The sequence below is a fragment of the Arvicanthis niloticus genome, chromosome 5 (assembly GCF_011762505.2).
Source record: "Arvicanthis niloticus isolate mArvNil1 chromosome 5, mArvNil1.pat.X, whole genome shotgun sequence".
Taxonomy (NCBI): Eukaryota; Metazoa; Chordata; class Mammalia; order Rodentia; family Muridae; genus Arvicanthis; species Arvicanthis niloticus.
In genome coordinates, this window is record NC_047662.1 from 103160016 (window position 1) to 103180945 (window position 20930).

Genomic DNA, 20930 nt, shown 5'->3' on the forward strand with positions numbered 1-20930 from the left:
CAACTACAAATAACAAAATTATTTTCATTTATTACTCTATAAAAATTTCAGTGAGCATGTATATATATTTCGTATGACCACTACTCTCCCCGCTTTTGGATACAAGGTAGCATACTGTATACACTTCTTTCTACTTGGTGTAGGTGGCTTTATTTATTTTCCCTTATCAATAGATTGTAGAAGTCATCCCACATGAATAGAAGGCTCATTATGAATAGAATTTATGATATTATGAATAGAAGGCTCATTTATGGCAGTAGCATCCCAATGCTTTACAGTACTATAAGCTTTTCAACTTATCCACCATTCAGGAATCTGGGAGGTGATTTCCAATGTTTTGCTATTACAAATAGTGTGATGAATATTCGTGCATACCCCTGCAAAATTTTACCACCATACCTTTAGGATATCTTACAAAGTGGGACGGCAGTATGCAAGGGTGAGCGAGCCTATGTAAGCCTCCCAAATAAGGTGCTCTTTATTTCTGCAGTACTGTCGAGGGAAGAAACCGAGATAGCCGCTCAAGGTCGCTTAACGGGTTACTACAGGGCTGAGAGCTGAACTTGGATGCAATTGTCTCTAGGTCAAAAAGAAGGGGATTCAAGGGGGCGGTACAGAGTTCGCTAAACTATCTTCCTTGTACTTCCGGCCCCCTCACCTACAAGTTCTTTCTCTCTACTCCAGCACCAGGACTTTTCACACTTTCTATCACTGCCCACTTAGTAACCAAGAGACCTGCATAGGCTCGTACTTAATCCGGGTTCTTAAAACCCAGGGTGAGTTGCCAGGCGGTGGTGGCGCACGCCTTTAATCCCAGCACTTGGGAGGCAGAGGCAGGCGGATTTCTGAGTTCGAGGCCAGCCTGGTCTACAGAGTGAGTTCCAGGACAGCCAGGGCTACACAGAGAAACCCCGTCTCGAAAAAAACAAAAACAAAAATAAAACAACAACAACAAAAACCAGGGTGGGAGAGCTAGAGAGCTTTGCGCATGAGCAGAACCTGCTTTCCGCGGGAGGACTCGGCCTGCCCCCATAGGCTGGGCTGGCCTGACGTCATCACACCGCGCCGCTCCCGGGCACCTCAAGGTCGCTTTGAGGAGCGGGAGCGCGCATAAGTGACCGGCCCCGGGTTCGGGCGCGCGCCGTCACAGTCTGGTAAGCTCGCTGGCGACATGTCGGGGTACACGCCGGATGAGAAGCTGCGGCTGCAGCAGCTGAGAGAGCTGAGAAGACGATGGCTGAAGGACCAGGAGCTGAGCCCCCGAGAGCCTGTGTTGCCCCCGCGAAGGATGTGGCCCCTGGAGCGATTCTGGGAGAACTTTTTGCGGGACGGGGCCCTGTGGAAGAACATGGTGAGTGATGAGCCACACAGGTGCCCCGCTTCCCACCCCAGGTCGCAGCCCGGCCAACCCGCCTCCCCCCCACCCACTCCTCTCAGTCCCATTAAGGCCCGGCCCTGTCTAGAGCCCGCACACCCGGGAGGGCCCCAAGGGACAATCAGTCCAGGGGCTCGGGTTTAGCGGAGACGTCGTCACGTCCCTAGAGTCCAGGGCGGGGATCTGGAGTCCAGGAGCAGGTTGGCTTCGAAAGGATGATCCCCGGTGGCTGTCAGGTGTACCGAGAAGTCGGACCTTAGGTTTTACAGGACGCTGCACATGTAGTTCTTTCGAGTGTAGATACCTTTCCTCAAGTTAAACCGGTCAGAACTAACTAGAGTTCACAGACTAATTTTAGTATTTGAGAACACTTAGGCGATGTGTAAGGTTGAGTGATAGAGACCGGCCAACGCCTCACTCAGCTACCGGAGGGCCACCTAGTATAATGCAGCCTCATGGGATCGAAACAGAAGACAGGGTTCTATTTGGCATGCTTTGTCAGACTCTAAAGCTCCCTTTCCACTCATCACTGTGTACGTTTAACACGCTTTTAGTTAATTTTAAATTGTATTCCATGACTTCACCAGGCAGAAAAACCGTTCACTCAAGAACTACTTTTTATTGAAAGGATTCCAGATATTTTCTTGGAGTCTGCTATTAAGTCATGTCAGTGATTAGTAATGAATGCTGTGTGGGAATTGCTTTCAGTTCAATAATAATAATAATAATAATAATAATAATAATAATAATAAATGTAGCTTTCAGTTCCTTCCAATAATAATAATAATAGTAACAACAACAATATTAATAGTACAAAGTTTTGGTTACTTTATTTCTTGAACAAGAATGCCTTCTGTCTTGCAGAATGTTACCCAGTATAAGCTTTGTCTAGTAGTTTTGCAAAATAGTACTTATCCTAAGTCTTAGAGTGTATGGATATTTTGTAGGAAGCCCCAGAGTTAGTAAAAATCATTGGAATAGGTAGGTAGGTTAGCCCCAATCTGTCAGGAAATATGTTCCATTTAGAAATTTGTAAAATAATTATCACACTGTTCATTGTTGGTGGTAGTGGAATTTTTTGTTTGTTTGTTTTTGTTTTGTTTTTGGTTTGATTTTTGTTCCACACACTTTGAAAAATGAGATATCTCATGCTAGGCATAGTAAGTAGCACATGTTGGTAATCACGGCAGCTCCAGAGGTTGAGTCGGGAAGATAGCTGAGATCTCTGCATATTCGAAGGCAGGCTGGACTGCAGAGTGAGGCAGGCCAACCTTGGCTAACAAGTGGGACCCTGTCTTAAAATGAACTAATGAAAAATAAAAGTGAGGGGTGGGGCTAGGCTGGAGAGAGGACTCCATGCTTAAGACCACTTGGCTCTTTTGGAAGACCCAGTTTTGGTTCCCTGCATACACATGGTGGCTCAAAACTGTCTGTAACTCTAGTTCCAGGGTATCTGATGCTTTCTTCTACCCTCTGAGGGCACCAGGCATACTCCTGGTACACATACATATATGCAGACAGAACACTTATATGCATAAAATCAGTAAGTCTAAAAAATGTAAAAAGGTGATGTGTGTTTATTTTGTATGTGCTTTTCCCCCACAGATCTTTAAGGCATACCGCTCCAGTCTCTTCACTGTTTCTCATGTCCTTATACCTCTCTGGTTCATTCACTATTACGTCAAATATCATATGGCTGTAAGTATGTTTTAAATGTATGCTTTCCAGAACTTACTTTTAATATTTCCAATAATTTCCTGTGGCTGTGCTATACTCAGTAAATAATATGCCATGATAAGTAGAATTTAAAGTTCTTTGAATTTTGGGGGGGTTGGTGTAAAAGGTTTAATTGAACTTTAAGTACTCTTATATACAAGTAGTTTCAAAACTTGAAAGTCAAAAGATTACTCATATATCTACAGCTGGTTTATAACTTTTGCAGTGCATTTCCTTGAAGTAGTTTAATGATCAGGTTGTCTAACCTGGAGACCTGAGCAGTAGGTATAAAGGTGATTTCTGCTGCTTCTTTAGGCCAGTCGGGTATGTGATATAATTCCAAACAGGTTTGTCATGTCTCAGTTCCCTTTCCTTTATTCTTAATCTGATTTTTCATAATTCTCTTCCTTTAGGATCTAGGGTGTCCAAAAACACGAACTTTTTCATGGAAAGACCTTGCATGGGTTGACTGAACCCCTTGCCATGGTTTAAAGACAGGGGGCAGCACAGTGAGGCTGGTACATGCTGGTGGATCCTAAGCAGGAGGGAACAGTGGTGTGGAGTGTTGGAACTCAAATAGTGTAAATGGGGGTTCCGTGTCCAGTGAGAGTTGCTAGCGTAGGCTGAGCATGCCTGTTTGGGGAGCCTTAGTGACAGCAACCTGGTATAGGATATTGGAATTCGAGAAGGAAGTTAAGTAAGGAACCTGAGGTGGAGTAAGACATCAGAACCCAAATAAGGTGAGGAGGTTAAACATCATAAGGTGTGGGGACGGTGACAGGACATTTGTTATCTGCGAGGAGCTTGATCACATAAGTACACCGATGGAAAGGAGTTATTTAAATGAAACGGAAGGACACCTTGGAGAATGGAATTAGAACTGGAAGCATTGGTATGAACTTACAGTTCTTCCTGTGAATTCACAGGTAGATGGAGAAATAACCACAAATGCGAATGTGGGCGTCTGTATGCATGATCACCAAGTCTGTCCATGAAGAAGGCTTAGAAACAGGGCTATCTCTGAAGTTACAGTCCAGCAGGCAGCATCTCAGGGTTGTCAGCCATGAGGCAGACTGAACTGTGTGCTGCTTGATAGATGTGGCAAGAGGAGAGCAGCCTCAGCTTCGTGATGTTCCTCTCCAGTGCACATAATCGGGATGTAGTCACAAGGAATCATGAAGGAAGCCCATTGGAAGAAATGTTCCAGTGGAGCAAGATGATTGGCTTGTTACCCTTCAAAAGTGTTAAGATCAAGAAGGCTAAAGAATGCCAGAAGACAGCTTCAAGGACCTGGGTTCTCTACTTCTACCATGTGGTCTCCAGGGATCAAACTCAGGTTGTTAGGCTTAGCAGCAAGCCCTTGCCCTGTGAATCATCTCCCTGGCCCACAATACGTTCTTTGAGCAACAAGAATTGAATGCCTCTTTATTGTTGTAGAAAGAACATATAAAAGTAAGTACTTGACATCCAGGAATATGTACTGTTAGAAGACAGCAAATTCAAGGAAGACTATGGAGGGAACAAGTTAAGCCAGTTGGAAGGACAGGCAGAAGGTCTGTGACGAGCATGTCCCCCAGACTGAGGAAATGGCTAAAGGGTCTCTATGGACCCCATAAGCTGAGACCAATTTAGGAAAATTTCAAAATCTAGGGAGAAGAGGTGAGCTAACAAGTAGAGGTGTAACAAGTAGAGGGAACCCTTGATTGTGTGTGTATTGAGACTTGGTTTCATATATTCTGCAAGCTAGCCTTGAACCCTAGCTCTCTTGCTCTCAACTGATCACATGCATGAGCTTCCACTCCAGCAGAATTCTCCACTATTAAGTGGGAGAAGACATGAGGATTGAGAGGGAAATGTAGAGAAACATTGAACACAGAGTGAAGGAAACAAAGTTCTACCCCAGACAGATCAGCTGGAGGCTGTCACAGTTTGGTACAAATTAGAAGTTTGGGGGAAAGGCAAAATGATTCGGATTACATGCTTTCATAATAGTTCTGGAGGGTCCATGTTGTCCTTGTCTGCCTGATGTGTGTAAGATCAATAGGTGCCAGTAGGGATTTGAATGGTGTTGTTTCCATTTCAGAAACCAGCAGAAACCATTCTGCAACAATAAAATGGACTAACAGCTTATATCTCTAACAGTCATGTCTGTGTTATTTCATTGCTGTTTTAGCATGCTGATCCCTAGAAGAGAGCGCTGCCTTCTGCAGGGCAGGTTTGGAACATCCAAAAGTGGCTGTTGTGCAGAACTGGGCAGAGCGTTACTTGGGAATTTAGTTTGTTAGTTTTTATTTTAAATTAAAGTGTACTTTTATCTTAAACTGTCATACTTCTGATAAAATAGGAACAAAGTTATTCTGTTCCTACCATCTTTGAATTAATTGAATTCAAACCCTTAAGACAATTCCACTTAGACATATAATCACATTTTCTTAAGTACTTTAAACCCATTTATGAATTTATTTGTTCAGTATTAAGTTTAGGTATTTATATGGTAAAGTAGTGCCTCTAAGAAGCATTTTTTTTATTCAACTTTAAATCAGAAGTGTGTCTATTATACATTTCCTGAGTCTAATCTGTTAGTCCTAGAAGCAGCCAGATTATTTTATGTATTATAAACACTCTGATCTGATGGTAGAATATGGATCACTTCCCTTCTCTACTCACTCTTACTTACATTTTTAAAGATTTATATTTCCATCTGTGTGTGGGGTGTGTGAAGGGGTTGTGTGGGGGTGTGTGTGGAGGAGGGTGTGTGGGGAGGGTGTGTGGGGAGGGTGTGTGGGGGAGGGTGTGTATGCATGAATGTAGATGCTCATGGAAGCCAAACAAGGAGACCTCCCTGGAACTGGAGTTCTAGTCAGCTGTGAGCCAGGCACTGTGGGTATGGAAACTGAACACTGGTGCTCTGGAAGAGCAGTATGTGCTTTAACATGTAAGCCATCTCTCCAGTCCTGTCCCAACTTTTAAAAGTGTATCTAGTTATATTAAGTGTAGTTTCCTTTATTATCTCTATGACTGAGTTGTCTTAAGACTGAAAATACATTTGTCTCCAGCAGAAGCATATTTAATAAACTGCAGTATTGGGCTGACAAAAAGAGACATTAATACGTAGTTACTACTCTGAAGAATTCATGCTTTCTTAGCCACCAGTGGACATATTCCAACATTGCATGCTTGCTGGGGTCTGAGCCACACACCTTTTATTCTTCCTCTTGGTTAGGTTAAGAGTTCTGCAGCTCCATTACAGTAACATTTCCTTTAGTAACAGCTACATCTCTTGGAAAACATTCTAGCATCTTCCTGACTTTGGTCATGGTTCTTTTTAAAATGAAATTTTAGAATATGTATAATTGTTGTATATGGAGCTACAAATGTCCATGATGTGTTTGTGGGGGTTAGAGGACTGTACTGTAGAGTTGGCCGTCTCCTTTATCTGTGTGTGGATTCTGACTGAACTCACTTTGGCAGGCCGTGTAGCAAGTGCTTCTTACCTAGAATCACCTCACTGGCCCTGGCCACAGTTCATATAATAAAGACATTTCCTTGTATTGTAGTCTTATGTTTCTTGCATAATCTTGGTCCCCTTGCCTTATATAACGCTATGTCTTACATTATACCAATAATTTTTAAATATTTTAATATGGTGTCTTCTGCAGATATACATGCTTTAATAGTTTGTTTATTCTACATTTATATATTGAGTACTTTTTTGTATGCAAAGCACTATAAACATGGGTACAGCAGTATACACAGCAGATTTTGTCTCTGCTTCATGAAGTGCTTATTCTAGTTTTACAGACTGGCAATAAGCACATGCATAAGAGACATGGGTCGTTATAGGAGGTGATCAGTTGATCATGGTAAAGGACTAGAGACTGACAGGGAGCTGCTGTTTTAATTGGACCTCTTTGCAAAGGTGATACTAAAAGGTACCTAACTGGAATGAGGAGAGGGAGCAATTAGATAACCAGGAATACATGTCAGGTAGAGGAATCACTAAGCACAAAAGCCCTGGGACTTAGGAAGCTTTATTGATTGGACTAACTGCTAAGGAGCCATTGTGACTAAGGGACCATGAGGGAGGAGGAGTGTAGGAAGTCAAATGATGAGCTAGGTGTTAGTCCTGCTGGGTTTTAGAGGTCACAGTAAGGACTCCCATCTTCTTTCTTTAAAGGATTTTGAAACTTTGAGCAGAAATGTGATCCATGTTAAAAGCTCGTATGTGTTGTTGGGAGCACGAATAGGAGCTTATTGACAACTAAGTGGAGATGTTTAATTAACATGGGCCCGGAGTTCTGGGGAAATTGGAGATCTAAGTAAAAATTTTGGGATAAGCTCTACCATATTTTCAGAAAAATTGTAACACTGTAATTTACACACTGTTTTTTTTTTTTTTTTATTACAGACTAAACCGTATGCCATTGTTGAGTCGAGGACCAGAATATTCCCAGTAAGTCTCAAAACTCCAGTTGTTTGCTTTTATGTTACCCTCCTCCCCCTTTTTTTAATTGGATATTTTCTTCATTACATTTCAAATGTTATCCCCTTTTCCGGTTCCCCCCCCCCCATGATTGCCAAGTTTATTAGAATAAAATGATCTTTTCTTACTGTCAGCTTAAATGCAGTTTGCGTATTATAGGGGAGAAAAGGAGGAGGGCTAGTGTGATAGTGGAAAATGAGGAGTGGATACTGCATTTCTCCATTTTGTTTAGGACCTTGACTGCCCTACAGTAGAAGGCACCACCAGGTTTTCAGGGAATTACAGCATGAGCCTGAAGAGCTATATGTATAGGCAGCTAACAACTGAAGTTCTGTTATTTCCAGATTCTAACTTCTTTGCCTTGTGCCTATAGTTCTCAATCTGTGAAGTTAGGACACATTAGTGTGAATTTAAATTTTATGTTACAAACATGAAAGGTCTAAAAGTAATTTTTAAAAAAAGTTCTTTCATGCTTTTAATCCTAGCATTCAGGATGTTCAACACAATAAATGGCTGCTAACATATAAGTAATGAATAAGCCACCATAATGGTAAATTCAAACTTGAAATAAGTAGCGTATGTTACAGTTATCTGTTATCAGCTGCAAAAGGAGACTTTTAGGGAGAACCATCAAATTTGCCTAACAGTCCACACTGGAACTCTGCTTCAGGAAGTAACAGGAAATGTCTGTTATTTACTTACATGTAATGATTGTGTGTCAGACTCCAGGTAGCCTCAAGATGGGACATTAACTTGATGGTTTTGTTAGCTAGTATTTATTTATTCTTTGCTTGCCTGATTATTATGTGTTTATGTTGTCATTCATGATCAGAGGATAAGACAGTCCTATGCAGTGTCAGTGGTTTTGTCGAATTTCTTTAGTTTTTGAATGTTCTCTTTTGCAGTCCTTTCCTGTGCCTGTGTTGTTGACCAGTTCCAGAGTCTCTCTTTTGAGAAACTGCACAACGTCCATTTCCTCTAGAGTAGACCAGGCCATGACAGGGTTGCAAGTCTCTGGCTTAACAGAACAAGTTTCCTTCTTCCTGACATGATAGACTAGTAAGAGTCAGGCTATCCTCCAAGTCTATTTTCTCCCAGCCCTTATTAAAATGAGTAATAGAGCATAACTTGCTTTTTCATGCAGTGCCCGAGCATGGAATAGCATATAGTGACCACATATGCACAGTATTTTTCTGAAACCTGGGGGTAGAGGTTGAGACAGTAGATTGAAGGAATAAAATACTAAATCTTGTAATGAGAAGGATGTCATTACCTTGATTGTGGAGATAATCTCACAGGTATATCCAGACTTCAGAACTATAGTCTGCAGTATAAATATGCACTTTAGTATGTCTATCCTTTTTAATTTTTAAGTCCTCATGTAATAATTTGATTAATCTTTTTAACTTCACATACAAATCAGTACAGGTAAAAAAATTAGCATCCAAATTGAAATGTTTTAGGCAAAATGCAAAATAATTTTGAAGGTGCTTTTTTGAGGGTTCTTTTTGTTGGTTTTGTTTGTTTGTTTTGAGACAGGGTCAATCTATGTAGTCTTGTCTGCCCTGAGACTTGCTAAGTAGACCAGCTGGCTTCAAACTTACAGAGATCCGCCTGCCTCTACCTCTATAGAGTACTGGAATTAATGCACCACCATACCTGGCTTAATTTTAAGTTAACAAAATGTTTATAGTATGTTTATAGTCATTTCTTATGTTGAGCAAATGTTGGAATATTTTACAATGAAATGTATATTTAGGGAAAAAATGTCTATTAAACACTTCTTTGTTTTCCTTAGGGTGATACAATTCTGGAGACTGGAGAAGTAATTCCACCAATGAGAGATTTTCCTGATCAACATCATTGAAGAGCCCTTAAAAACTTAAAAGACTTGTGTAACAGCACAAGTATATTCCTAACATGCTGTATTTACTGAATCTGTTTCCTGGGAAAGTAATTAATAAAGCTTATTCTCAGAGTGTTGTTACTGTCCTTGTTACTGTCCAAAGGTTCTCTAATTTGAGACGAACAGTAAATAGACAAATACTAAACAGCTATTAGCTACTTTTTTCCTGTCCATTTTGATAAACAGGATGCAAAATACATTTTAGACATATGGCTTTGTTTACATACTGATTTGACATGAGGATGTGAAGTGTCTGGAGCACTAGAATGTAAAGGATGCTCTGATCTTTTTGAAAAATTGGCATGTTAACGCTTTATCACAAAAGACCATACACAACTTTGTATTGTGAATTTATTTTTGAGTCTACATAGGCGCCATTTGAGGAAAAGAACTGTTTGCTAAGAATTAGGAAAGTTCATTCAGAAGAACTTGTCTGGAAACTCCTTCTGTAGCTGTCGTCGTGCAGCTACAGTTGATGCATAGATGACGAATCCCCAAGAGAGCAAGACGATTGCAAGTAGCAACTAAAAGGGGGGAGGAAAAGCAAAAAGAAAAATCAATGCGCTGGGTACTTTTCCCTACGTAGGCCTGGTTCCCTGCTACAGGTGGGAAGGCATCACAGACCCTCACACGCAGCCTAGAGGCAAGCAGGGCCTGCAACCCCTGACGTCAGAGGCGGAAAAGCGTGTCCTCCAGGAAGAGGCGGAGCCGAGGGCAGGGCGTGAACGCTCAATTTAGGAATGGGTTTGGAGTTCCAAGCTGCGAGCAAACAGTCTGCCTTCGGCTCGCGGGCCCTGGGATGAGGCACTCTGGAGCCCCACTGTCCCCGGTACCTACCGAGGAGTAAGTCCAGTCCAGGTTTCGGCGACTCACCGGCCTCATGGTAAGGGAGCAGCGGGGACGGGGTGGCGCGGGCCCTACTGCCCGCTCGCGGGCGCAGTACACCCCGATGCAGCAGCCATTTTTTCAGCGGGGCTCTGCGGGCTTCCGCGGGCTTCCGCCCGGAGTTAGAGCACGTCACGTGATCCGGGCCTAGCCCGCCTTTCAGGCAGCGGAGGGAAAAAGAGAAAATGTTAAGATCGCGCCTTTTTCCGCTCAAATAGGAATTCCTTAACTGCTTTATCCTGCAGTTGCTGTGCGGTATTAATACGAAGTAGTGTGCCATCGTGTGCATGTAAAAGTTTATTGGAAAATAGTCCACGCTGGAAGAATCAAAGTTGCCGCCCCACACCCACATCCGTTTCCACAAAATGCGGGTAGACGTTCATATGTTTATGTTTGACTTAAACAATGTCATCCACTGTTTTACGTAACAAAAAAAAAAATCGCTGGGAACTGTCAGTTGAGCCATTTATCAAGACCAAATAGAATATTATCGCTGATCGCTGGAAATATTTTTAAATGTGGCACACGTTACGCGCATGGTGGATCTGCCGGTCAACGAGTGTTGAACGGGACGTTTATCGAATGCTTAGGACTGCAGCAAGTTTGAAATACTAAGTCCCGCGAAAGGCAGCTTGGCAGGCGAACCAGCAGTTCACCCTGAGAACGTTGGCAGTGGGCACAGTGGAGCCTGGCCGGCAGAGGCTGAGCTGCGCGGCTTTGGGTGCAGATGTGTCAGATACACTTTCAGTGTAGATTCCGGAGAATGGAAAGAGGAAAGCAGGCCGCAAGGAATAATGGCGGGGTAAAAGAGCTGCCTGATGTTCATCCCATCTGAAATAGATGGAAGGACCGGGGTGCTCTGGGAGATCAGGCCAGTTCTTTGATACCATTAGAGAATTCTAACAACTTGTTGAAGTTGGTGAGGTTCCACTGATAACTGAGGCAGCTTTTCTGCCTATTTGGCTTTGATTATGGAGTTTGTGCTGTGCTCCCCCGCGGTGGGGGCAGGGCAGGGTCTGGTGTCGGCGCCGCAGGTCCCGCCCCCTGCGTGCGCCTGGTGTTGGCGCATGCGCCCAGGGCGCGGGGGGTGGAGAAGCCGTGTTTTGCTGCGCGGGCTGCGGGGTTGGTCTCGCCTTCTCTCCGCCCTCAAACTGCCTTTGGTGATGAGCGTTCTACGTCACAGGGGTCGCAGCCGCCGCCACCGGGGTCTCCGCTGTCTCGCGAGGAGGGTGAAGCGCCCCCTCTGGCGCCTGCCGAGGAGGGGAGGCGCAGAAGCCGCCGGGTACGCCTTCGCGGATCCTGCCGCCACCGGCCGAGCTTACTGGGCCGGCGGGAGCTGGCTTCTAGCGGCCCAGCAGCCCCTGCCACCGCGTCCTCGGAGGTGAGTCGTCCGGGAACAATGGGTGAGGGGTTCGTGGGCCGGGGAGCAGCCCTACGATCTGGGCCTTCTACTGCCCGAGCTTCCAAGGGCTGGGGTCGCCACGCTGCCGGGCACCTGTGGATCGACACCGGTGGGCAAGCAAGGGGAGTGTCTCCCAGCACCGCCTGAAAGGCTGGAGCGCTGCTGAATACGGGAAAGCCGTGTGGCGCAAAACAGATGCCACGGATGGAAAGTGTGACCTTGGCAGGTCCCCAGCCCTGGACCCTGTCTGTGAAATGGGATTAGCATTTAAGTTAGTCGTGGTTATGTAACGTACATGGTGTGGTTGTCTTTCCATCCGAAACAGTAGTTGTCGACTAAAGAAGCTGTCACGGCTAGAGTTGCTGTGAAGTGCTACACATTGTGGGCAGGGCTTGTGTGCCTTGTGACTTCATTACACATCTAGTTAGTGCCCTTTCCACATGGGCTGCTGATTCTGACTGGTAGACTGGAGAGGGGCAGTGCAAAGGTGAAGGCACAGAGATTAAGAAGGAAACTGGAAAGCATTTCTGGTGGGTACCTTACTTTGTTAAAGGGGAGAAAAACTGAAAGACATGTGTCTAAGAGTTAAGCCAGTACTGGGTAGAGGTTTTCATTTGAGAGGATTTGAGGGTTTGGTTTCTTAATAGATGGAATGCAAAGCGCAAAGCTCTTTAGTCAGCCACACTCAATCAGTGCTTATCAACAAGGAGTGGCTTTCACTGGACTCCCTTCCAAGCATTCCCCCACCCCTCTATTTTTGGGGCAGGGACTCTGGTAGCCAAGACTGGTCTGGAGTTACCTAAGTAGCAAAAGGTGACCCGATCTTCTGACCCTCTTGCCTTCATCTTCCCGTCTTCTGGGAATGCAGAGATATTCCAGGGTGCCTGGTCCCAATACAATTCTTTTATTACTGGAGTTGAAATTAAAGCTGGGCAGTGGCGGTGCACACCTTAAATGCCAGCACTCGGGAGGCAGAGGCAAACCGATCTCTGAGTTCAAGGACAGCTTAGTCTACAGAGTGAGTTCCAGAACAGCCAGGGCTACACAGAGAAATTATATCCCTTCACACAGCTTTCCTTTTCCTCCTCTTTTAAAAGCTTTCCTTTTCCTGTTTCTGTCTTAGTTAGGGTTATACTTCTGTGAACAGACACGATGACCAAGGCAACTCTTATAAGGACAACATTTAATTGGGGCTGGCATACAGGTTCAGAGACTGTAGGAGACTGTGTTCCAGGTGGTTAGGAGGAGGGTATGAAAGCTCACCCCCACAGTGATACACTTCCTCCAACAAGGGAGTAAACCTCCTAAGAGTGCCACTCTCTGGGCCAAGCATTTTCAAACTACACCTATTTTAGAATTGAGAATATTTGAGAACTAACTTTCAGCTTTGTCCCAGCTTGATCTCTAGGGAGATGAAACTAAAAGGCATTGATTCTAGTTGGATGTGGTGTCCGTGCCTTTAATTCTAGCACTCGAGGGGTAGAGGCAGGCAGATCTATGAGTTGCAGGCCGGCAGGGCTACATAGTGAGACCTTGTTCTTGACCCCACTTCCACCACCCTCAAAATAGCATTTCTCAGTATTAACTGGCGCTGTGTTAAAGTACAATCAGATGATTAAGTTCTGTGTTGAGTGATAATTTAAGGACTGCTGTAGAAGCTGACTTTTGTAGAAAGTCTTAACTTGGAAGGAAAAGAAAAAAGAAAATTCTAAAGTTCATGATCTCCATCTATTTTCCCTAGATATGTTTGACCCCATTACCTGGAATTTCCCCAAAATTATAGTATAAAGGGTTTTTTAATCTTTGTTAGAATCAGCAGATTGGAAGATTAAAAAAGGAAAAGTTCAGTGCATCCTAAAGTAAGAATAGACTTTGTTTTGGACTTGGGTTTTTATGAAGAACTGATTAATCTGCTCTGGAGGCATTAGTTTGTAGCCCTGATTCCTAGGTTACTGGGGTAAAGGAACACTTACAGGGCTTCTTCTAGAATACGAAATACAAAATGTAAATGGGTCCATCTTTGCTGCCTAAATCGGGACCTCTTGTGCAAATAAATCTCCCAGTCTGTCTGTTTCCTAGCTATCCCATTATAGTTGTTAGTGTGTTTACCAAGGTGTGTAGTTATCATTCAAATGTAATTAAGGAACATTTTGATCTTCTCAGAAAGAAATAGCAGCTCAAGTCAAAGCTTTTCCTCTTTATTGAACTGTATGAATGGTACCATACAATATGTGGTGTTGTGTGCGTCATTTACTAGATTTTATGTTGTAGCTGTCAGTACTTTATTACTTTTATCACTAAGTAATTTTGCGTTCACACCTTTTTTAAAAAATATATAACCCACTGGGTTCTGTTAGTGCTGCTTATATCCATATGGCTGTAGGGTTATCCAAAGGGGCAGGGCAGTCTAGCTTTTCAAAGAAAAGTGACTCCCCACAGCACCCATCAGCTACCCATAGATCTTCGGTTGCGGTGGGGCTTTGGGAGTTCTTTGGTCGTTCTCATTCATCATGGTGGTTTGAACACACACGCAGACACACATTGGTGTTTGATTGTGGCTGCATCCGTGGTGGTGCTGACCTGGGTCCTTTGTAAGACATCTCCCTCGCCCATGCTGTAATTTTTAACTGGCTTGAACTTGGGCAGGTGACCACAGCTACGAGTTGATTGTGTGCAACAGTCCTGACATATCTTTTGTTTTGTTTTTTGAGACAGGGTTTCTCTGTGTATCCCTGGCTATCCTGGAACTCACTCTGTAGACCAGGCTGGCCTCGAACTCAGAAATCCGCCTGCCTCTGCCTCCCAAGTGCTGGGATTAAAGGCGTGCGCCACCACTGCCGGGCTAGTCGTGACATATCATAAAGATTGAGCTTCCCACTCTTGCTTAATTTTCCCTGAATGTTATGGGAGGAAGTTAATACAGATGTCCCATCTCTGGCTGGGCACTCACAGGTGCTTATTCACAAACTCCTTGCCCACAGTCAAGAGAAACATTGCAGAGCCATCTGGCGGTTCTCCCCTTCAGCTGATGACGTACTTTGGGTTTTGACCGTGTTGGTAGCACTGAACCACGTTTTGTTCATCATCGACAGCGATGAGCATTTCGTCATTACGTCAGAGGTGTCATGACTGACGAAACTTCAGAGTTTTGTTTAGATACTGTATGAAAAGTCAACAGAAATCTAATTGGTTTGTTGTTTTTCCCTTCGTTTTCCTTTCTGAGTTCTGAGAATAGAAACCAGGGCTACTTTACCTGTTCAGGCAGGGCTACCACTTAACTGCTGCATTCATTCTCATGTATGACCTGTAAATTTCATGTGAATTAGAAATGTTCTGAAAACACTAAAAGCCTGCCTTACAGAGAAACAAATTAAGATAAAATATGTTCTATCTTGATCTTTTCCTCCACTAACCTCTGTTCCGTGTGTTGGCTAATTAAAGTCAGAGCAGATTCCTCTGGCTTTTAGAGCTGTGTTTGGTTGAAGCCTGGGTACCAGGCTGTTGCCTCATCTGTCAGTTTCTTCCCTCTCTACTGGTTGTGTGCTTTGCGCACACAATGTCTTTGATCTGCAAAGTTTTTTTCTCTTTTTTCCTTTTTTTAGTGTCTTTTAAAAAAAACCTTTTTCTGAATGGGTTGATTTATAAATAGAAGTACTGGGAAATGTATGAAGAGTTCTAAAAAGAAGACAGGAAATACCTGGACCATTAAAGAAATACTTGTTTGGATTAATTGACTTTCTCTTAAGGTATGGTTCTGAGAAAGTCAAGATGCCCAAGTGAACACATTTAATTTGGAAAACCTATGGTGTAACACTTGGGTTTATCATCAATATAGGTTTTCTTGAAAGTGCTTTTGTTTTTTCTTCTTAGATCAATGAGTTTATTATTTGGAGAGTTGCAGTTCTGTCATTCAACCAACTTAGCATTTGAGTGGTGGAGTTTCCTCTGAAGAGGATGGAAGATGAGTAATGTGCTCAGAGAAATTGAAAGAAAGGAATGTTTTAATATCTGCTAGATGGTTAGTACGGCGTTTAGCACAGGAAAGGGTGTGTACGTGAGAGGAATGAAATACAACACATCTGCTGTCAGCTTTGGCCAACTCACTCTGTAAGCTACAACCCGATGTGATAAATGTAAAGAAAATTGATCTTAGCATTCTAGCCATGGGGTGCAGACAGTAAGGAAGGAGACATCAAGCATGTAATAGACCTGGTGGCTTCAGTTTTAGATTCAGCTAGCTCTGGTGACCTGTATGTACACTTAGGAAGCAGGGGCAGGAGTGTTGCCTAAGTTTGGGAGGCCAATCTGGGCTGCACAGTAAGACTCAACAAAACCAAGACAACGGCAAAAGAAGCTGTGAAGGCTTCTTAGAATTACCCAGAAATGATGATCAGTGATTGAACATAATACCATGGTAATGGCGGTAAAGGACGTTGCTCGCCTCTGTCTCATGGCAGGCTCCACAGCTGACATTCAGTCACTCAGCCGTTGGAGCCAGGTGCTGCCTTCTGTGGCTCTTACACTGGAAGGTAATGTTTTAGTGAAGCTTTCACTGGAAACTAGAATTGGCTTAAACAGCTGAATTTTCTCATATGTGAAGTACTTTACAAAAGCTGTTTCAGAAAAGTTAATGTACTATATCATGTATAAAATTGTTTCATGTACTATTTTCTGCTAATATACAGTATATCATGGATAGAATAAATCATTAGAACATAGTATTAGAGGCATATATGTCTGACAAATACAAAACCATACATGAAAACATTTGAGGATAAGAGGTTTTTCCTCTTTTTTTCGTTTTTTAATACTCCAGTTTAAGAAAGGAACATAATGACCATAACGTGAAATAACAGACTGGCTGAAGTGTCACTTACTAAGTCTGAGTAGGAACACAGGTATTTGTTTGCTTTTGTGCTTATGTGTTTGTGTTAAATACTTCTTAAAATATTTAAGGAATATATAGGCTATTATATTTAAGAGGCTATTATGTACTGAGACTTTTCCTATAGGTGAAACATGAAATTAAAGTACAGATAGTAACGCTTGAGTACAAAGAGGAGCGAATCTTAGGAAACTGATCTTGGAGCTTGTCTACTATGCTTTTATTGTGTACTGTCTTTGTGTTCATTTTTGCTGAAGTATGAATAAAGTTTTTATGAAGCATTTTTGTTTAGTTATCCTATTACTGAGTTACTGATACACTTCTTTCCCTTTTACAGATAATGGCCTCAGCTGCTAAAGAATTTAAAATGGACAACTTTTCACCTAAAGCTGGCACTAGCAAATTGCAACAGACAGTACCAGCTGATGCATCTCCTGATTCTAAGTGTCCTATATGCTTGGATAGATTTGATAATGTGTCTTACTTAGATCGCTGCCTACATAAGTTCTGTTTTCGCTGTGTACAAGAGTGGTCAAAGAACAAAGCTGAATGCCCACTGTGTAAACAGCCCTTTGATTCCATTTTCCATTCTGTGAGGGCTGAAGATGACTTCAAGGAGTATGTCCTAAGGCCTTCCTATAACGGTTCCTTTACCAACCCTGAGGTTCGAAGGTTTCGCTACCGGACAACTATGACAAGAGAAAGGAGCGCCTCTCTTTACTCATCCAGTAGTACTGTAAGTAGGAGAACCACCACGCCGCCAGACAGTGGAGTGCTGTTTGAAGGGTTAGGCATTGCAACAAGACCCAGAGAGGTTGACATTCCTCAATTCATGAGACAAATGCCGTTAAGGGGGCCAACTACTACAGATGAGAGATCTTTGCGGAAAATTCAAGAACAAGATATTATTAATTTCAGGCGAACTCTTTATCGTGCTGGTGTTCGAGTTAGAAGTATTGAAGATGGTGGCCGCTACAGGGATATCTCAGCTGAGTTCTTCCGTAGAAATCCAGCTTGCCTTCACAGATTAGTTCCTTGGTTAAAACGTGAACTTACTGTTCTTTTTGGAGCCCATGGTTCATTAGTCAATATTGTCCAGCACATCATCATGAGTAATGTTACTCGCTATGATTTGGAGAGTCAGGCATTTGTGTCTGACTTAAGACCATTTTTGCTTAATCGAACTGAGCATTTTATACATGAATTTATCAGTTTTGCTAGATCTCCCTTCAATATGGCAGCTTTTGACCAGCATGCTAATTATGATTGCCCTCCCTCATCTGAAGAAGGCAGCCGTTCTGACTCTTCAGTCATTACAATATCACCAGATGAGGCTGAAACACAAGAGCTAGATATGAATGTATCTACCGTTAGGCAGGCACCATGGGATGATGAAACTCCTGGACCATCTTATTCAGGTTCAGAGCAAGTGCATGTTGGCGTGTCTTCCCTTTTAAATTCTTCAGACAGCTCAGATGAAGAACTTGTCTCTGTGGGAGCCACATCTCAGATACAAGGAGTACAGACCAATGATGATGTAAATAATGACAGTGATTCATCATCAGATAATTGTGTCATTGTTGGGTTTGTTAAGCCATTAGCTGAGAGGACCCCAGAACTTGTTGAACTGTCTTCTGATTCTGAGGAGTTGGGCTCTTATGAGAAAATGGAAACAGTGAAGACACAGGAACAAGAGCAGTCTTACAGTTCAGGTGATAGTGATGCCAGTCGATCTTCGTCTCCACGTTCTGTCCTTGGGAAAAATGAACAAATGAGTAAAAGCCATCGTGAGTCTCACACGAGAATAAACTCAAAGAAAGAAGAGAAACGATCTACGTCATTGCCAACTCCCAGGGACAGCTCATCTACAAGAGGTGACAAGGCATGTTCCCCATGTAACCATCGACACAGGAAGGGGGGGAGATCAAGGAGTTCAGATTCACGGTCCCAGAGTAGAAATGGGCACGATCAAAGGAATCATAGGAAGCATCATGGGAAGAAAAGACTGAGGAATAAGAGATCCAGAAGTAGGGAGAGTAGTAGCAGACCTAGAGCAAGAAGGGACAAAAAGAGATCAAGGACTAGAGATAGCAGCTGGTCAAGAAGAAGCCAGACACTTTCTCTAAGTAGCGGAAGCACCAGTAGATCACGGTCTCGTAGCAGTGATCATGGCAACAGAAGATCACGAAGCAGAAATGGAGATCGCTATTATTTAAGAAATAATTATGGAAGCAAATACAAGTGGGAATATACTTACTATAGCCGAAACAAGGACAGGGATGGGTACGAATCATCGTTCAGGAGGAGGACTCTTTCAAGAGCCCATTATTCTAGACAGTCTTCAAGTCCAGAATTTAGAATTCAATCTTTCTCTGAAAGAACAAATGCTAGGAAGAAGAATCACAGTGAAAGGAAATACTACTACTATGAAAGGCGCCGATCCAGGAGTGTGTCCTCTAACAGGTCGAGGACTACATCAGCTGGGCCTGACCGGATGAGGCATGAAAAGCCTGGAGGGAAACGAAAGTACAAGACCCGGCATTTGGAAGGTGCTGATGAAGAGGCTCAACCATCTCGGGAGTTTGCTTCCAAAGTGAAGGATAGTCATTACCAAAAATCATCAAAATTGGATGGAAATTATAAAAATGAGAGTGACAGCTTTTCAGATAGCAGATCATCAGACAGAGAGACAAAACACAAGAGGAGGAAAAGGAGGACACGGAGCCTAAGTGTAGAGATAGTTTATGAAGGAAAGGCTATGGACACAGGTAAACACCATAAAAAGAAAAAGAAGAAGCATAAGAAGAAGCATAAGAAACACCATGGAGATAATACTTCACGGTCGCCAGTTGTTATAACCATTGACAGTGATAGCGACAGGGATTCTGAAGTAAAGGCAGGTGTTGAATGTAGCAAGAGCAGTCTTCCACAGCCTGTTCAAGATGAAGTCTTGACTACTTCCTCAGAAGCATTTGAAACTAAAGATGTTGTCACAATAGAAGATGAGTTTGGTGTCCTGGACAAGGAGTGCGACGTCACACCACGTACTAATGACTTGAATACCAGCCAAACTGTGGAGACTGGTGAATCACCGGCAGTCTCAGTTGAACAAACTCTTGATGTAAGAGAAGAAAGCACCTTTGCCTCTGACTTGGAGAGCCAGTCCAGTAATGTGTCCATTCAGACTGAACCATCAAGACCATTGCCATCTCCACGGACCTCATTATCATCAGCGTCTCCTGGTAGAGACTGTGATATGTCTTAAAACTGCCAAAGCATCTCCTTGATAATCCAGAGTCTATAGGAAAAAAAAAGGTAAAAAGTCATCTTTTGCAGTCTAGATGACTTTTCCTGGAAAAACTTTGCCTCTTAAAATATTTTAAGTGTTTGTGTGTGTGTGTGTGTTAATTTGTAAAATTCATTATTTGTTCAAAAAGTTATGTCTGTCCCATTCCCAGATATATGCACTTTTAAGTGAAGAAAATTGCTAGCTGTTTATTTAAAACTTGGGAACCTTTTTAAATAAAAATCAAAAAATTTAGAAGTTCTTTCATAAAGCCATACGGTATTGACATATTTTTATGGTAGTATTTTTGAATTTTTTTTTCTTTTGAGAGTTATTCTGGAAGTGTGTTACAAGCTGGAAGAATGCTTTTGGACAGTTATTTTTCATAAAAGATTTGTATGATTCAAAACCATTTCTTAGACTGAAGTAAGTCATTTTAACCTGCACAAGTTATCTTGACTTCTGCCAAAAGCAAAGTTTAGTATTTTCTTTATATACTTGGTTATCTGGACTGGCAGTAAGACAAATGTGTATTCAACAAAAGACAATAAAACTGTACACCCTAAAAAATTCAAACATTTTTCTGTGCAACATTGCTTTCTTTAAAGTTTTGCTAGAGCCAAGGGCTTAAAACCCGGGGGGACATTTACAGGCCCAGTGTCAGTGGCCACTTCAGTTCTTTAATTATTGTCACATTGGGTGTCTTACACGCTTCAGGAGCATGTGGCTTTGCAGCCTTTGGCTCACTACAGTCACAAAACCCCTGGCTAGACCTGCTTTGGCAATTTTTCTGCACAAAAGTGGCTCATTGTTTTTATCCTTAGCGAAAATAAGGTGGCTCCGTATTTAACGTGATAAGGGATTGTCAGTGAACAGCAGAGCTAGAATTTACTCCAAATTTAAGCCTCAGTTTGCCATGTTTCCTGAGTTCATCCTTCAGTAGAAATTGGAAGGCTTGCTTCATGGCCAGTCTATTGGGTTTTAGTGGGAGA

General features: G+C 42.7%; 3 protein-coding genes across 4 annotated transcripts; 2 read left to right on the forward strand and 1 right to left on the reverse strand.

Moving 5' to 3' along the window:
* The first annotated feature begins 1048 nt into the window (after nt 1–1048).
* On the forward strand, nt 1049–9557 carry Ndufb6 (NADH:ubiquinone oxidoreductase subunit B6). Of its 2 annotated transcripts, XR_013110719.1 has the most exons (5): nt 1049–1351; nt 2981–3073; nt 3505–3609; nt 7500–7544; nt 9373–9557. XR_013110719.1 is itself a non-coding variant. In XM_034501717.2 (4 exons), the coding sequence occupies exons 1-4, from the start codon at nt 1172–1174 to the stop codon at nt 9439–9441; spliced, it is 387 nt and encodes a 128-aa protein (XP_034357608.1). In that variant the 5' UTR covers nt 1053–1171; the 3' UTR covers nt 9442–9557. The 2 variants fall into 2 exon arrangements, 1 of the variants encoding a protein (XP_034357608.1); XM_034501717.2 differs by lacking the exon at nt 3505–3609 and having other exon boundaries at nt 1053–1351.
* Nucleotides 9558–9817: 260 nt separating this feature from the next.
* Nucleotides 9818–10492, reverse strand: Smim27 (small integral membrane protein 27). Its single transcript, XM_034503031.2, has 2 exons — nt 10318–10492; nt 9818–10004 (listed from the first exon to the last, which is right to left on the reverse strand). The coding sequence occupies exons 1-2, from the start codon at nt 10360–10362 to the stop codon at nt 9900–9902; spliced, it is 150 nt and encodes a 49-aa protein (XP_034358922.1). The 5' UTR covers nt 10363–10492; the 3' UTR covers nt 9818–9899.
* Topors (TOP1 binding arginine/serine rich protein, E3 ubiquitin ligase) lies at nt 10223–20514 on the forward strand. Its single transcript, XM_034503030.2, has 3 exons — nt 10223–10363; nt 11549–11746; nt 16990–20514. The coding sequence occupies exons 1-3, from the start codon at nt 10361–10363 to the stop codon at nt 19915–19917; spliced, it is 3129 nt and encodes a 1042-aa protein (XP_034358921.1). The 5' UTR covers nt 10223–10360; the 3' UTR covers nt 19918–20514.
* The last annotated feature ends 416 nt before the right edge of the window (nt 20515–20930 follow it).